General features: G+C 41.4%; 1 protein-coding gene across 2 annotated transcripts; it reads left to right on the forward strand.

Annotated features, from left to right (window-relative positions):
- The first annotated feature begins 5222 nt into the window (after positions 1 to 5222).
- si:dkey-185m8.2 (trichohyalin) lies at positions 5223 to 14214 on the forward strand. 2 transcript variants are annotated; one of them, XM_042512142.1, is made up of 3 exons: positions 5223 to 5393; positions 6369 to 7193; positions 7946 to 14214. In XM_042512142.1, exons 1-3 carry the CDS (start codon positions 5351 to 5353, stop codon positions 13486 to 13488), a joined length of 6411 nt encoding a protein of 2136 aa, XP_042368076.1. In that variant the 5' UTR covers positions 5223 to 5350; the 3' UTR covers positions 13489 to 14214. The 2 variants fall into 2 exon arrangements, with proteins under 2 accessions (XP_042368076.1, XP_042368077.1); XM_042512143.1 differs by lacking the exon at positions 5223 to 5393 and adding an exon at positions 5447 to 5496 and having other exon boundaries at positions 6417 to 7193.
- The last annotated feature ends 1067 nt before the right edge of the window (positions 14215 to 15281 follow it).

A 15281-nucleotide genomic window follows, 5' to 3' on the forward strand; every position in this document is an offset into this window, starting at 1 on the left:
GACCTTTGCAGGGTTGTTGTGGGTGTATCTGGTCAGTCTAACTTAGGAACAGGATGTGGAATCTACCGTCTTCTGCACAACCCACAGCTGGATGCAGCTCACACAGATAAAGTCAGTCTGATGTTTGAGCTCTGCAGCTGTCACATCAGGCGTGACACAGTTTGATTTACATGCAGGTTTCACACAATAAAGACAATTAGTCTCGAGATTTTTCACAGACATTCATGGACCCCAGGGGATGAATTGCAACTTTTATAAACCCTTTGAAAACTAGTTTGTCATCAGTTTTCTTGAGATCAGATGCCTCTTACAAGCTATTTAACCCTTTGAAACCTGAGCAAATGGGTTTGATTTCACGAGCAATGAGCAACTTGGAAAGAAATGTCCCATAAAATGCAATAAATTAGTAAAATGTGACAAAGAAAATGACCTGAAAATTAGTTTTGAAAAATGAGGATTATTACAAAATCGTCAAAAAACAGAGAAAAATGTCCAGAAAAAATATTTTTTATAATCTTTATAAATATATATTTCATATAATGTGACAGATGTTTTTGGGTTTTTTTTTAATTTTCTGCACTTTTTTTCAGATAATTTTCTTGTTTGTTTGGTGGTTTTTTTGTGGGGGCATGTCTTGTTCAGTTGCTCATTACCTTTTCCCCAAGTTTATGAAAAAAAAATCAAACCAATTTGCAAAGTTTTCAAAGGGTTAAAGGTTAAAAATCTAAGTAAAAGTACTTTATCTGACACTCTGTGCAACATATGTAATGTCTTAATTTAGTGTCACTAAATATTCACCTTAAACACAGGTTGCAACATTGTTTGTTAACCTGAAAAGCTCCCACTGATGTCTATTTTAGAAGTGTTTGTCCTGCTCATCTCAGGGTTGATTGGAGTATTATTTTAATTCTCTCCCTCGTTTCCAGTCGTGCGGGTCGTTTTGGTGGCCAGTCACGGGTGTGGTTCATGTGCTGGAAGTTCGCTCTCTTTTGATGGTTTGTGGTGGCATATTTACAAGTGCGATGCTTTTATTTCAGGTGTTGGTTTGGCTTATCTTTACACAGGTAGTTTACTCCCACTGCACCACCACTGGTATGTCCTCTCTGTTTTTGGGTCTCAGTTCTAAATAAAGAGGGTGTGATTTCTGTAAATTAAGCCACACAGACTGTTGTGGCCCCTTTATTGAGGCTCCTTCAGTTTGTAATTCCTGGCAGACTATTTATATATGGAGGCTTTACTAATAATTGCCTGTTTACCGGACCGACTTGTGAAGATTGACCGGAATAGACCTGAGGTCACTGGTATGATTCAGGATGCCGACATCGACCCGAATCTGGCCTGTGGTACACTGCAGTTGAACCTAAACTGAAATAAGCCCAAGTTTGAACCTCCAGTTAAAGGGATACTTTGCAGATTTTCAACCAGCTTTGCATCATAACAATGTGTGTAGTATGTGTAGATAAATTGTGGTAAACTTCCCTCCATCGAACCAGTGCCTACATCTTCCTGCTCCCTTCCCGGTGAAACTTGGCCAATGAGTTTTGCCGGCTCTCGGGGCTTATACTCCAATTACAGGCTGTACTTCAGCATTTTCATATTACCCACCACCGATGCCACCATCGCAGACACAAATATAGATGGAGGGAGTACAGGTTGCCAGACTATCACACAGGAGACAGATAAAGAAAGACAACCAATCACACCTTATAGCCAGTTCAGAGGCACCACTTTATCTAACCTGCATGTATTTGGACTGTGAGAGGAAGACAGAGGAGACCCACGCTGATGCAGAAAGATCATGCAAACTCCACACAGAAGGGCCCCAGCTGGCCGGCAGGCTTTGAACCCAGAACCCTCTTGCTATGAGGCCAGAATGACAACCACTGCACCACTGAGCTGCCCTTAAAAAACAACAAAAACAATGAAAACAATTAAAAAACTAAGCATTGCAGATCAAATATAAACCAAGATTCTGTTACTGTTTTGCATGTTTAAGCAATACTTAATCTACAGATTAAGTATTGCTGCTTTTTAACTCCAGTAGGCAGGTTTCCATTACAGATTTGTGCAAAACTTAAGGGATATTTTCAAAATGTCAATGAAACACAATTGCGAGATGACTGTGTTTGCATTGAGTGATGTTATGCGACTTTTCCTCTCATGATAACCTCAAAGAAATCCCTCATACGTGGCCGCCCCCACGTATAACATCGCCTTTGATTGGAAATAGTGGTGGGTAGTGCGGTGGTTGCAACAGAAGTAAACCCGTGAATGTTTTGAACATCCATCCATGCTTCTTGGAAAGTGATTTCACAGAGGAATTATGGATTCATGGATGATCCGCTTAAATTTTGAAGAGTTATGTGATGCAATAACACCTCTTGTGCTTCTTCAAGTCCAAGGGAGACAGTTCCTTCATCATGTGACCTATAAAAGAAATAAAAAGTGTTTCCATTGCAAGTTTGCGGAATATGGCTTTTTCTTATCTGCTAAAATACCACCTCATACGAGAGTAAAAACTTTTTTGTGATAAATTTTTCAAATATTTTGGTGTTTTGAGGCATATTTCATATTCGTAACTTCAATTTGCGCAATTTGAGTGTTAATGGAAACCTGCATAGTGATACTACTACTACAGTATATATAATACTAGCACCATGTTTCCTCTCACTACTGCTACTGCTTCTCTGTTGCTATTATTACTCCTACAGTACTTCCTCTAATACCACTACTTTACTACTAAGGCCGCTTTGTGCTGTCACTCTAGCACTCACACAGTTTTGTTTTCCATACTGGCACTGATACTGTGTTTGAGGGTAATAAAGAACAAGAAATGAGCCACCACATTGCGTGCGCACAAGATGTCCTTTTCACTCATTCATTCAATCACCTGCTGCCACCATGAGGAAGACTTTCCATCACTGCGACCCAAAACATGATCATAAAACACAGTTTCATTTCCATCTAAAGCAGAAAGGTGCAAGCTGCTAATGTCTGAAAATAAGTGGATGTAGAAGCTTTACTTTAAAACTGATTCAGCGACTGATGTGGAAGCTGAAAATACCCAAAAGCTCCACAGGCAGAATAAAATTAGAGGAAACACTGTGCTGTGTGTTTCCCATTTGCACCACTTATCTTCTTAATTCCAGGGGCAAACTAATCAGCGAATGCCAATGCAAATTTTCATGTTGCATTAAAAAGAACAACTGTGAGTTTCGGCGCCGATGGTGGAATTTTTTGGGGCTGTTTTTTATTCATGATATGGAGTCTTTTAGATGCCAGGCGGGCTCACATTTGGAGGGGAGTGCTGCTGCAGGGGAGTCCAATAAAAAGTAATTCATTTGACATTTACAAAAAGCAGCACACATGTGAAAAGGCATCCATCATGGTAATATTCACCCAACACTTAACAGACCTCAAAAACAACTCTGCTCGGGTTAATGGCGCCAAATCAATACGGCTGATTCAGTCCTTTCCATAAACAGGGTTTGTTTTTATTAACCCTGACTGGTGCTGGAGGAAAGGGTGAATCATAAAGGACATGATCTAATGTGCTGTTGTGTATGTGTGTGTGTGTTTTCATGGGGCTGGACATGAGAACATGTTGTGCCATGTATGCAGCCAGGGGAACACCACACGGCCGGGCTGCAGTGACAGCAGGCAGGCATGATGAAGGATACTGGCTCTTCACACAATGCAGACACTGTTGGGATATAAATCTATCAGGCTGAGAAATTTATCAACCTTTGGCTGTTCTGCTCTTATTGCACCAGTGTTGATTTGGGTTTTTCTCCCTGGTACTTAGCGAGGGGGAATAAATGTCTCATGTTTTTATGAAAACAGAAACTGTGAAGGAGATGCAGAGCTGAGGAACAGAAGTGATGGGGAGCACTTTACTTTAACTCCCCTATTGAGGATTAATAAAACAACAACGGCAAACGCACAAACAAACAACAACAAAAACAAGAAATGTGTAAGAGGGAAAAAGAAAAAAACAGGACACAGACCGGGAAAAAAAAACATAGGTTATCATGTCAGTTGCAGGTTACTGACATATGAAAAAACAGCCCGATGCCAAATTCTCTGAAAGAGTTTCCCCCCCGTTTGACTGAGTTAATCTTATTTTCTCCATTTTCTATTTAGCGTTTCTAAGCATTTATAATGGATAATAACTACAGCTGTTACGATTAATCCTCCATTAATACTTCTTCTCTGCAACAGTAAAATGAACTGTTTGAGGACGTCATCTTGGGCTTTGGGAAACACTGATGGACGTTTTTTTTTTATCTTTTTTTGACATTTTATAGAACTTACAGCTATTTGATGAACAGAGAAAATAACTGTCAACAGTGAAAATAAGTTAGTTGCCAGAGGTGAGGAGTCAGTGACTTTCGACTTAACGAAATAATAATTTTTTAAAAAATTAGTTGCAGAAATATTTATAACAAACTATAATGTCGCTGTAAGCAGATGCAGGGACATTTTAATTAATGTATATCATTGACCAACAATTAACTGCTTTTAGATTATTACAACAATTTTTACAACTCTTATTTTACAGGGCCAAGAATAAACTTTTAAACTTAAAATATGTGTGTGATGTAAATCAAGGGAAGTAATAATTGTTTAATATGATGTGTAAAAAACTTGATGGCCGGCTTCCTCATTTGTTACTTTCAGTTTGTATACTACGTGACATTTTGATCCCAACATTAGTTCTGCATGTTGAAACTAAAGATTTTGTGCAAATGATCATACATTACTTGAAACTGCATAATTTCCACTTTGTATTAAACCTTCTTCTGTCTGTGTTTGCTCATATTTGCCCTTTACAGCCCTCTGACAGCATAATTCGAGGCAGGAACTCGCTACCGCAAGGCCGAGTTCGCTCTGCATCATTTTGCTTGCGGGTGAAGGAAACAGAAGTGCCACACATTAACCACAGGACAGCGTCTGCAGCTACATCATGAAGCCTGCATGTGTACCTCAGCACGTACATACACGTTCTGTATGTGCACACATGGACGAATCCTTGCAACCGTGAGCAACATGAACATGTGTGCACTGTGTGTGTTTTGCAAGCACGTGTCAGAGAGCGCTCACCGTGTTATCATTTCACTTCCTGTCATTTTGAATAAGAGCATGTTAGAAAACCGCAGGTGGTCACGTGACGCGGCAAGTCTTTCACTCTCTGCGCTGTTTGTTCGGCTCTAATCTTCACTTAGGGTTGATTCACTACGTGGGTGTTTTCTTTCACAACGATGGTGAAGAAAGTCTTCCTGTAAAGGACATAAAGGAACAAAAAAAGAGGAAGAGGAAGAACAAGAGGACGCAAGCGGACGGAGAGGTGATGGACAAGACAGATGAGAGTCCAGTCATAGACACGAACGGTGGTGAGTTTACTGTAGATTTCTTACATTCTTTGTTTACTCGAGTATTTTAAATTTGAAATAGGCTTGTATAGAGTCACCTTAAGATGTGAAGTGAATAAGATAGGTATGTACTTTTTGATTGCAAAATGCTGTTTAATATTTAGGTATTTCATGATTATTAGATTAGATTAATTTCAGGGTTCCTAAAGCTTAAGGCAGGTGGGATTTAAGACTTATTTTAATGACACTTGGAATGAAATTTAAGACCAATTTTGCAGAAGTCAGTGTTAAAGGAGAAAAACATGCACTGACATTAATTAGTTAAGGTTTGTATTTAAATTTATATTATATTTCAAAAACCTATTGTAACATAAACTGATGAATAACAACTAAATTGGCTGATTACTGTTACCAATATCCATATATCCAGTTTTATCCCCACCTAATTTTAGTGATCATCAAGTCTCCTCTGTAGTGGTAATAACATCATATTATGCACACTATTATCGTGATGGCCCATCAGCAGACTTAAAATACAATGCTTTACCATGTATGTAATATTAAGTCATTATGCAAAATAACAAAATAATTCAACTTAGGGTTGATGTTTTGTGTCTGTTCACTTTGTCAATTGTGATATCTTTGGTGACGTTAATGCAAGAGGCATTTGGTGAAGTTACACATTTTTTTGAGCTTTTTCAATGCACTGTCAGAAAAAAAAACATAAAAATCCCATTTACAAAGTCTTTTGAAAGACTTTGTAGATGGGATTTTGAAAGACTTAATTTAAGACCTTTAATGCAAATTTAAGCCTTATTTTTATATTGGTGGATTCATTGTCTTTTTGAGGATCTTTTTGAGGATCTGTGGGAAAGGAACCCGAAATCTGCAGTTAAACCAAAGATGGTTTTTGATGTAAAACAATAAGAAATATGTGAATAAAAGTGTAAAGCAGAGACTGAAAGACTGATTACTTTTGTGTTTTGTGTCATTCAGCTTATCCAGTACGCTGCAGTGAGGAAGTACTTCTGACTTTCTTCACAGACCAGAGTCTGCAGGCCGCCATGGACTCACAACACCCTCCCGCCTCCCCCAGCATCCCCTCTGCCCTCCCAGAGCTCAGACTGGTCTTACTGGGCAGAAAAGGAGCAGGGAAAAGCGCAGCAGGCAACACCATCCTGGGAGGAGTGGGCGGCTTTGAGAGCGGGAAGCCGACGGAGGAGTGTGTGAAAAGGCGAGCTGATGTGGCCGGGAGGAAGGTCACAGTGGTGGACACTCCGGGGTGGGAGTGGTACTACCCGCTCAACAGCACCCCCAACTGGGTGCGCAGAGAGACTTTACGGAGTGTGTCGCTTTGCCCGTCTGGACCCCACGCCGTGCTACTGGTGGTGCGAGCCTGCGCCGCGGTAACAGAGGACTACATCCGTGAGATAGAGGAGCACCTGGAGCCGCTGGGGAAAAGAGTTTGGGAGCACACCATGCTGCTGTTCACCAGGGGAGACGAATTAGGCCTCGTGTCCATGGAGCAGCGAATCCTGACGAGCGGCCCAGGACTCCAGAGACTCCTCAAGAAGTGCGGGAACAGATATCATGTTGTGGATAACCGGAGCAAAGGAGATGGGACGCAAGTTAAAGAGCTGATAAGGAAGCTGGAGGAGATGGTGGAGCGGAAGAAGGGTGGCAGCAGTTATTTGGAGATGGATAACACGTTGCTGGTGGGTCTGGAGGCAGATGGGAAGAGGAGAGCGAGGGAGAGGAGGAAGAAACAGAGGCAGATGGAGGCGCAGTTGCAAAGAGGGACCATCAAGGCTGCTCTGATGAGTGAGTTTAGTCTATTTGATTGATAAAACTTCTTATGTCCCATCAAATATGAGAAATTACATCACAATCAGAAACAGATGTAAAGGAGTACCTAAAGCTGCACATCAATATTTTCATATAACTAGAAGATCTTTTGATTGAGTGTGAAATGAGTTGCCCAAAGTGTCTAACCAACTTTATTACCCCTCACCTGTAAAAAGCATTTTAGGATCTTTTAACTTATTATTTGATATTTTTAACGGTCAGCAACTGTAGTCTGTGATGTTTCCAGAAGCAGCAAGCTGTTTTCAGGCAAAAAACTACCTCAGTATGCATATTACACTGACCCAACACCACGGCGGGCAGTCTGCAACACATGCAAAGAAACTGTCAGCATAGGAGGAACTGTAACTTCGTTAAGTTTTTATTCAAGTATTTTTTATTTAAATTTTCCAATTGACTTTATAAGAAAAGTTGCTGGGAACTTCACATAGATGATGTAAATGCTAATTTATTTTACACCAAATTCTAAATTGTAAGATTTTCATTCTTATTGTAAATGCATATCGTTTCCAAATATCAGTTATTAGTCTCATTAGGTACTAATAATCGGTATCAGCCCTGAAAAACATATATAATTTCAACCACAATCTGTTGTTTTGGATGTTTTTCTGGCTCCTACTGGCCGACAAAAAAAGATGAATGCAGCTTTAACATCAGCTTTGTGTGAGATCACACAAAATACAAAACATATTTACCTTTCTCTCCTCCAGGTGAAGATCTTCAGGGCTCTGAGCTAGACGCCCATCAGTCGTTCTCCAAGGCTCCCCGACGTTTACCCGAGGTCAGACTGGTTCTCCTGGGCGAGCGTGAAACAGGAAAGAGTTCTGCCGGCAGCGCCATCCTGGGCAAAACGGGCTTCTTCCAGGCCGGCGCTGTGACAGAGGAGTGCGTCCGTCAGCAGGCGGAGGTGGCCATGCGGCTGGTGACGGTGGTGGACACTCCAGGCTGGGAGGGAGGCGTCGCCGGCGCCACACCTGAGCGAGTGAAAAGGGAGATCATCAGCAGCGTGGCCTTGTGTCCTCCGGGGCCTCACGCGCTCCTGCTGACTCTGAGGGTGGACACACTGGTGAGGGCGGCGCATGTGAGGGAACACCTGGAGCTTCTGGGCGAGGGTGTGTGGAGACACACGCTTCTGCTGTTCACACACGGGGATCAGCTGCGAGAGGGGGTGGACATCGAGCAGCACATCCAGGGTGGAGGCAGGGACCTCCAGTGGCTGATGGAGAAGTGCAGAGGCAGGTACCACATCATCAGCAGTGCAGATGGAGGAGGAAGAGGAGGCTCCAGTAAAGTGACAGAGCTCCTGCAGAAGGTGGAAAAAATGGCCGCTATGAACAGGTGTGAGGCGTTCTCCGGCCTGGTACAGGAAGTCAGAGATCTGAGCCGGCAGAGGAACGAGAAGTTCAACCAGCGCCTGAAAGAGATGCTAGATAAAATGCTTCGTCAAGAGGATGAGCTGAAAAATATGAGAGAGAGAGAGATGAAAAGAATCAGGTGGTTTTTTGACAGGAAGAAAAAGGTGAAATCACCCGGAAAGGCCGACATTCAAAGGGAAGAAGAGGAGGAAGAGGACAGGAGGATGGACGAAAGAAAGAATGATATTGGAGAGCTGGAGGAGAGGATGAGATGGCTGACGGAGGATAAAGACAGAGAAAATCAGGATCTGAGCATTGAAAATGAGAGAATCCGCGTCGCACTGAACCAGGGCAGAAGAGAACAGGATCAGGCGACGCTCAACCTGGAGCTAAAAGAGAGAGAGATCGAGGAGCTGAAAGAGAGAATTGACGAGCAGCAGCTGAAGCTTCTCGACCTTGAACGCGCCGCTGTCGAAAGTGAACATGAGAGAAAACAAAGGGACGACACCATTAAAGCGCAGAAACAAGAGTGGATGAGTGATGTTAAGAAATTGGAAGAGCTGCAGAAGAATGAGAAAGCAGAGTGGATGGAAAGAGTTGATTCGTTAAAAGCAGAAATGGACGAGACTAAAAGACACCATGATGATATTCTAGAGAGAAAGGAGCAAGAAAAAAACAGGGAGCTGGCAGAGGTGGAAAAAAAACTTAAAAAAGAGATGGAATTAAAAGACAAAGAGCAGAAAAAGCAGAGAGAGAAAGTGGTGGAGGATATGGAGAGAAAAGTTGAAGAAATGTATAAACAGTTGGAGAGAAAAACGCACGAAAAAGAGACAGAGATACACACCATAAAAATGCAGCATCAGGAAGAGTTGACCAGAAAAATCAGCAAAACAGATAAAAAGATGGAGACAATGAAATCTAAACACTTAGAAGAAATTGATCAGAAATTAAAAGACAATGCAAAACATGTAGAAATGATCAGAAATCAGCATGATAATGAAATAAGGGAGACACTGCAAGAAAAACAAAGAGAGATTGCAGAGCTGAAAGAGCAGTTTGCAAAAGAAACAGAGAAACAGATGCAAGCAAAAACAAGAGAGATAGCAGAGTTGGAACAAAGATACCTCATTCAAATAAAAGAAAACATGGTAGAAAATGAAAAAGAGAAGGAAACTATTAATCTTAATCACAAAGAAGTTGTAGCGCAGAAGATGCAAGAGAAAGAAAAAGAGGTAGAGGCGTTAAAACTGCAGCATCGGGAAGAAATGGCGAGAAAAGTGAACGAAATGGAAAAACTAATAGAGGTGATGAAAGCTGAACACAGGGAGGAAATAGACAGAAAAGTGAAAGAAAAGGAGGAAGATGTGGAACGGCTGTACACTGATAAAATAAGGGACGTTGAGGAAGAAAGACAAGGACAGATTAAAGAGCTGAAACAACAGTTTGCAGAAGACGTTGAGAAACAATTGCAGGAAAGAAGAAGAGAGATAAGAGAGTTGGAGCAAAAGCATGCAGCCCAAATAGAAGAGAAGGAGTTAGAAAAAGAAAAAGAGAAGAAAGTGATGAATGAAAACCAGGAAAAGTCTATTTTGCAACAAAAGCAAGAGAAAGACAGACTAATAGAGGAGATAAAACAGCAGCACAGTGATGAAATTACAGAGAAAATGCAGGAAAGTGACAAGGAAAAAGAAAGGCTTGTTGTGAATCTTAAGATAGAGATGCAGCAAAGATTGGAAGAAAAGGAAAAAGAGATAGAGGAGATGAAGCTGGATGTTGAAGAAATGAGAGAAAAACTACAACAAAAGGAAGAAAAAGAAGTATATAATTTGAAATGCAAGCAAGAAATGGAGCAAAATCTGGGAGAAAAAGAAAAAGAAATTGAGGAGATGCAGCTGAAAGTCAAAGAAATTAGAGAAATGCTGCAACAAAAAGAAGAGAAAGAAATTGAACATTTAAATAACAAGAAAGAGATGGAGCAGAGACTGGTGGAACAGGAAAAAGAAATAGAGGACTTCAATCTGGATGTAAAAGCAATGAAAGAAAAGCTGCAACAAAAGGAAGAAAAGGAAACAGATTACTTAAATTACAAGCAAGAAATGGAGCAAAAACTGGGAGAAAAAGCAAAAGAAATTGCAGAGATGAAACTGAATGTCACAGAAATGAAAGAAACGCTGCAGCAAAAAGAAGAGAAAGAAATCGAACATTTAAATTACATGCAAGAAATGGAGCAAAAAGTGCAGGAAAGAGAACAAGAAACACAAGTGATAAAAGAGAATTTAAAAGAAGCTGAGCAAGAACTTCTGCACGCACATCAGCAAAGACAAAGCGATCAAATTAATCACAAGAAACAGATGGAGCAAAAACTCCAAGAAAACAAAAGAACAATTGAAAAACTGAGCCAACACATAAAGGACATTGACGAAATCTTGCAGAAAAAAGAAGAAGAAAGGGGGGAAATTATTCTGAGTCAGAAGAAAGAGGCAGAGCAGCGGCTGCAGGAAAGAGAACGAGAGATGGAGGAGATGAAACAGCAGCTTTTAGACGACATGGAGCAAAAAGTCAAAGAAAAGGAAACCGAGATTGAAAGTTTGAAACAACAGGCCGATCAGGGGGAGACGAGATGGAGGGAAGAGCAGAAGAAGGAGGACAAGAAAGCAGAAAAGGATATGAACAGACTGCTAGAAATTATTGACCAGAAAACAAATGAAATAACACAAACGCAAAGTTTTCTTGCAGCGAGAGACGGAGAGATTGAGGAAGCAAAAAAGTCACGTGAAAACTACATAAAAGAAATTGAAGAACTAAAAGAAAGAAACAAAAACCAAAACTCCAGCATCATGGAGATACAGCAGCGTCACGATGAGCATGAAAAGAAAAAAGATGCTGAAATGATGGAAAAACTTCAAGAGAAAGAGGACGAACTGAGGGACAATGAGAAGGAGATCGGCCAACTGAGGCTGACGATCGAGCAGACAAAGTCAGAACTGAAGGAGCTCACGAACAAGATGGAGACGGAGATGACGAGCATGATTCAGAATTATGAAAAGGAGATCGCAAGAAGGAACGAGAGCATAGAATCCATCACGAAGGAGAAAGACTGCGCTGTAGGTCACACGGAGGAAGTCACGTTGAAATACGATGAAAGTCGAAGGAGAGTTGAGGAGCTGCAGGAGCAAAACGAGAAGATGAGAAAAGAGGCGGACAACCTGGAAATAAAGTACGAGGAGCTGAAAAAAGAGAGCGAAGAATTTCGGGAACGCGAACAGCAGGTGAAGAACAAAGACGCAGAAATTCAAGACATTCTTAAAGAGAAAGAGGAGCTAAAAGAGGCAAATGACAAACTGAGAGTAGAGATAGAGCAGATAAAAGAGAGAGAGGATGAGGCAGAAAGCAAGATGACAGAAATGAGAGAGCACTGCCAGAAAGAAAGAGAGGAATTCTTGAAAAGTGAAAAGCAAATTGTGAGTAAAAAAGAGGAGTTGAGCAAAAGAGGACAAGAACTCGCTGAGAAAGAGGTGAAGTTACAAAGTAAGGAACAAGAGCTTCATGAACGGGAAGCAAAACAACAAAAAAAGCAACTGGAAAATGATGAAGATGTGAACGCGAGGGCGCAAAACATCAAGAAAAAGGAGAGAGAGCTGGAGATTTTGCTCGGAGCTCTGGAAGGCAAACAGAAGGAGCTAAACTGTCACGGTCAAGACCTTCGAGAGAAGGTGAAAGGGATCAAAGATCACGGGAAGGACCTGAAAGATAAAGAGTATTACTTAAGAAACGAAGAGCAGGAGTTGCTCAACTGGAAGTCGGAGTTGCAGGTGCAAAACGAGCAGGTGAACTCGAAAACGCAGCAGCTGGACGAGATGGGGAGAGACTTGGCTTTGCTGAAGGAGGAACTTCAAAATAAAGAGAGAAATTTAAAGGAGTTACTTAAGAAATTGGGTAAATGGGAGCAGAATCTGAAAGAACGAGAGAAAAGGTTGGGCAAAAGAGAGAAGGGAGAATATGATAATGATAATGTTGATGAGGCGGATTGTTTTGATCTGACAGCTGCAGTCGAACGTTCAGAAGATGACGTGCATTTAATGTACCGAGAGGTCACAGAGAGGAGGGCCAAAGGAAAAGAGTCAGATAGTCGGAGGACGAAAACAGCATCGTCAGCTGCTGAAAGCAATAACTGTCACCTTGAAACACTAAAAGAGAAAGAGACGGCTGAGGAAAAGGAAGGGATGAGAGGAAGAGGAGAGACAAAAAAGAAAAAAGGACTAGAGAGGGCAAAGGTTGGCCAAGATTTTACGTTTTTATCTTTAAGTCAGGGTCACACACGCTCACACAAAGGCCTTCCTGTGTCGCATTTGAGGGTGTTGGTGTTCGGAGAGTCCTGGTCGTCTCGCTCCCCAGCTGGAGTCACCATCCTCAGCGGAGAGTCGCCCAAACCAGACGGCTCTACCTTCAGACTCTGGAGAGGTCAGGTCGCCGGGCGCCGCCTTGCTGTTGCAGAACCACTTGGTCTGAGGTGGCGAGACGGACCAGATCCGAGCGACACGATGCAAAGGAAAAGCATCCTCGACAGCATCTCCTGGTGTCAACCCGGACCTCACGTCGTCCTCCTGCTCATGCCGGCCTTCCTCACCTGCACACACAAGTACAGACGAGCAGTAGAGGAACACATGAGTTTACTCGGGGAAGACATTTGGCAGCGCACACTGGTGCTGATCACATGGGGGGAGATGTTAGGGGAGAGCGCCGAGCAGCACATCCTGAGAAACGAGGAGCTAACGGGGCTCGTGGAGAGATGCGGAGGAAGGTATCACGTGTTGAGCAACAAGAAAAACAACTGTATGATTGACGGACTGTTTGAAAAGATGGAGGATGTGGTGGCTTTAAATAGCCGAGAGCTGTGATCAAACCGTCTTAAAATATCATGTTTTTTATCTTATGTAAATATTTTTGAATAAATGTGATCATTAGTAGAAGTGCTCAGATCATTTATTTACTAGAAGTCAAAGTATCAATAGAACAAGGTAAAAGATTTGCATTTTGAGTAAAAGTATGTAAGAATTTGAGTAATTTCGGGACACTCTACGGGGCCACAGGATTATTAACAGTGCAGGAAAATAGGGTTGATATCTGTTCCCAGTTCAGTTAAGAGTTAACACTACCGAAATTAATATTTGGGATGACCATTTTACTGTGTGACTGCTGTTACGACCTACGTCTACCAACCAATACATGCATTTATATCTAAAAAAAAGTGACTATGTTAACAAAGTTGGTAGTTCAGACAAACTTCTGCGACACAACTCTGTATTCATTATATGGACATTTCTTTAATCTTTTCCTCTTTTGGTAAAATATTTGATCATTTAGAGAGGACTCACTCATGCTACATGTCACAAAAGGCTCTAATTAGAAGCTGTTTTTTGTTTGAAGTCACAAACCATAATGATTAACAGTCACTGGCTTAATCTTCAACAATCCACTCATTGTATTTTATAAGCGTATTACGCTTTTTTTATGTGGATTCTTAATCTGAAAAGTAACCAATTACTGTAGCTGTCAAATTGATGTTGTTGAGAATTATTTCCCTCTGAAATGTATTGCAGTGGGAGTATAAAGCAGCAAAGCTGAATTTTTGGGTGTCTGTGAGGTCACAGTGATCTTGACCTTTGACCACCAAATTTTAATCAGTTCATCCTTGATTTCAAGTGAACTTCTGTGCCAAATTTGAAAAAAAATCCTCACAGTGTTCCTGAGAATTACATTCACAAAGACAACATAGATGAGGTCGCAGTGACCTTGCCCTCTGACCTATGACCACCAAAATCTAATCAATTCATTGCTGAATCCATGTGGATATTTGTGCTAAATCATAACAAATTCCCGCAAGGCATTCTTGAGATATCGTGTTCACGAGAATGAGACGGACGGACAGACGTACTGATGGACAGACAACCTGAAAAAAAACCCAAAAAAAACCTCCAGCGACGGCTACAGCCGGTGCTGAGGCATAAAAAACGTCTCTAATAATCCTCCACCTACAGTGATAAATTTGGACCAGACAGACTTGATCAATAGAAAATGGTTTCACTGTACTTCAATAGAGCATTTCAGAATTGCTAAATTTAACATCCTACCTCTTGAATGATTCATACAAATATTCATAAGATATTAATTACTTACAAAAGTATAAAATTGTCAATGAGCTGCTAATCCAACATGATTCCTCAGATGAACCTCAGCTGATTTGCTCCGTCTCCACCCATGAAAGAAAGCCTTTCATACTCTCTCCACAAGATGGGGACCTTGTGTCAGCGTAGAGATGACTCCGAGCACCAAAGTAATCAGTGTTGAAAGTCACTGATGACAAGGAGTTGATGGTGAAAGTATAGTGAAGCTAGTCAAATATTTTTTTTTAACCGTGTTTTACAATTTTCTGTGTAAATGGCTACTTTTAAAAGGAAAGAGTACACAAAGCCCGACTCGCAGGCCTGTGCTCCATCTTGACTGGAGGCATTTCAGGAGAACCAAACCGTCTCGCAATTATAACCCCAGGGAGCCTCCCGCACGCTGAGAGGACCCCTGCTTTGACAAGTAAATTATGACTCTTGATGAGAGGAGAACGGCTTTCTCGGAATACAATTTTTGACAGCCAGGAAAATGCGGGTGGATACATACAACAACTTCCATCATCGGC

Source organism: Plectropomus leopardus, chromosome 23, assembly GCF_008729295.1.
Source record: "Plectropomus leopardus isolate mb chromosome 23, YSFRI_Pleo_2.0, whole genome shotgun sequence".
Lineage (NCBI taxonomy): Eukaryota > Metazoa > Chordata > Actinopteri > Perciformes > Serranidae > Plectropomus > Plectropomus leopardus.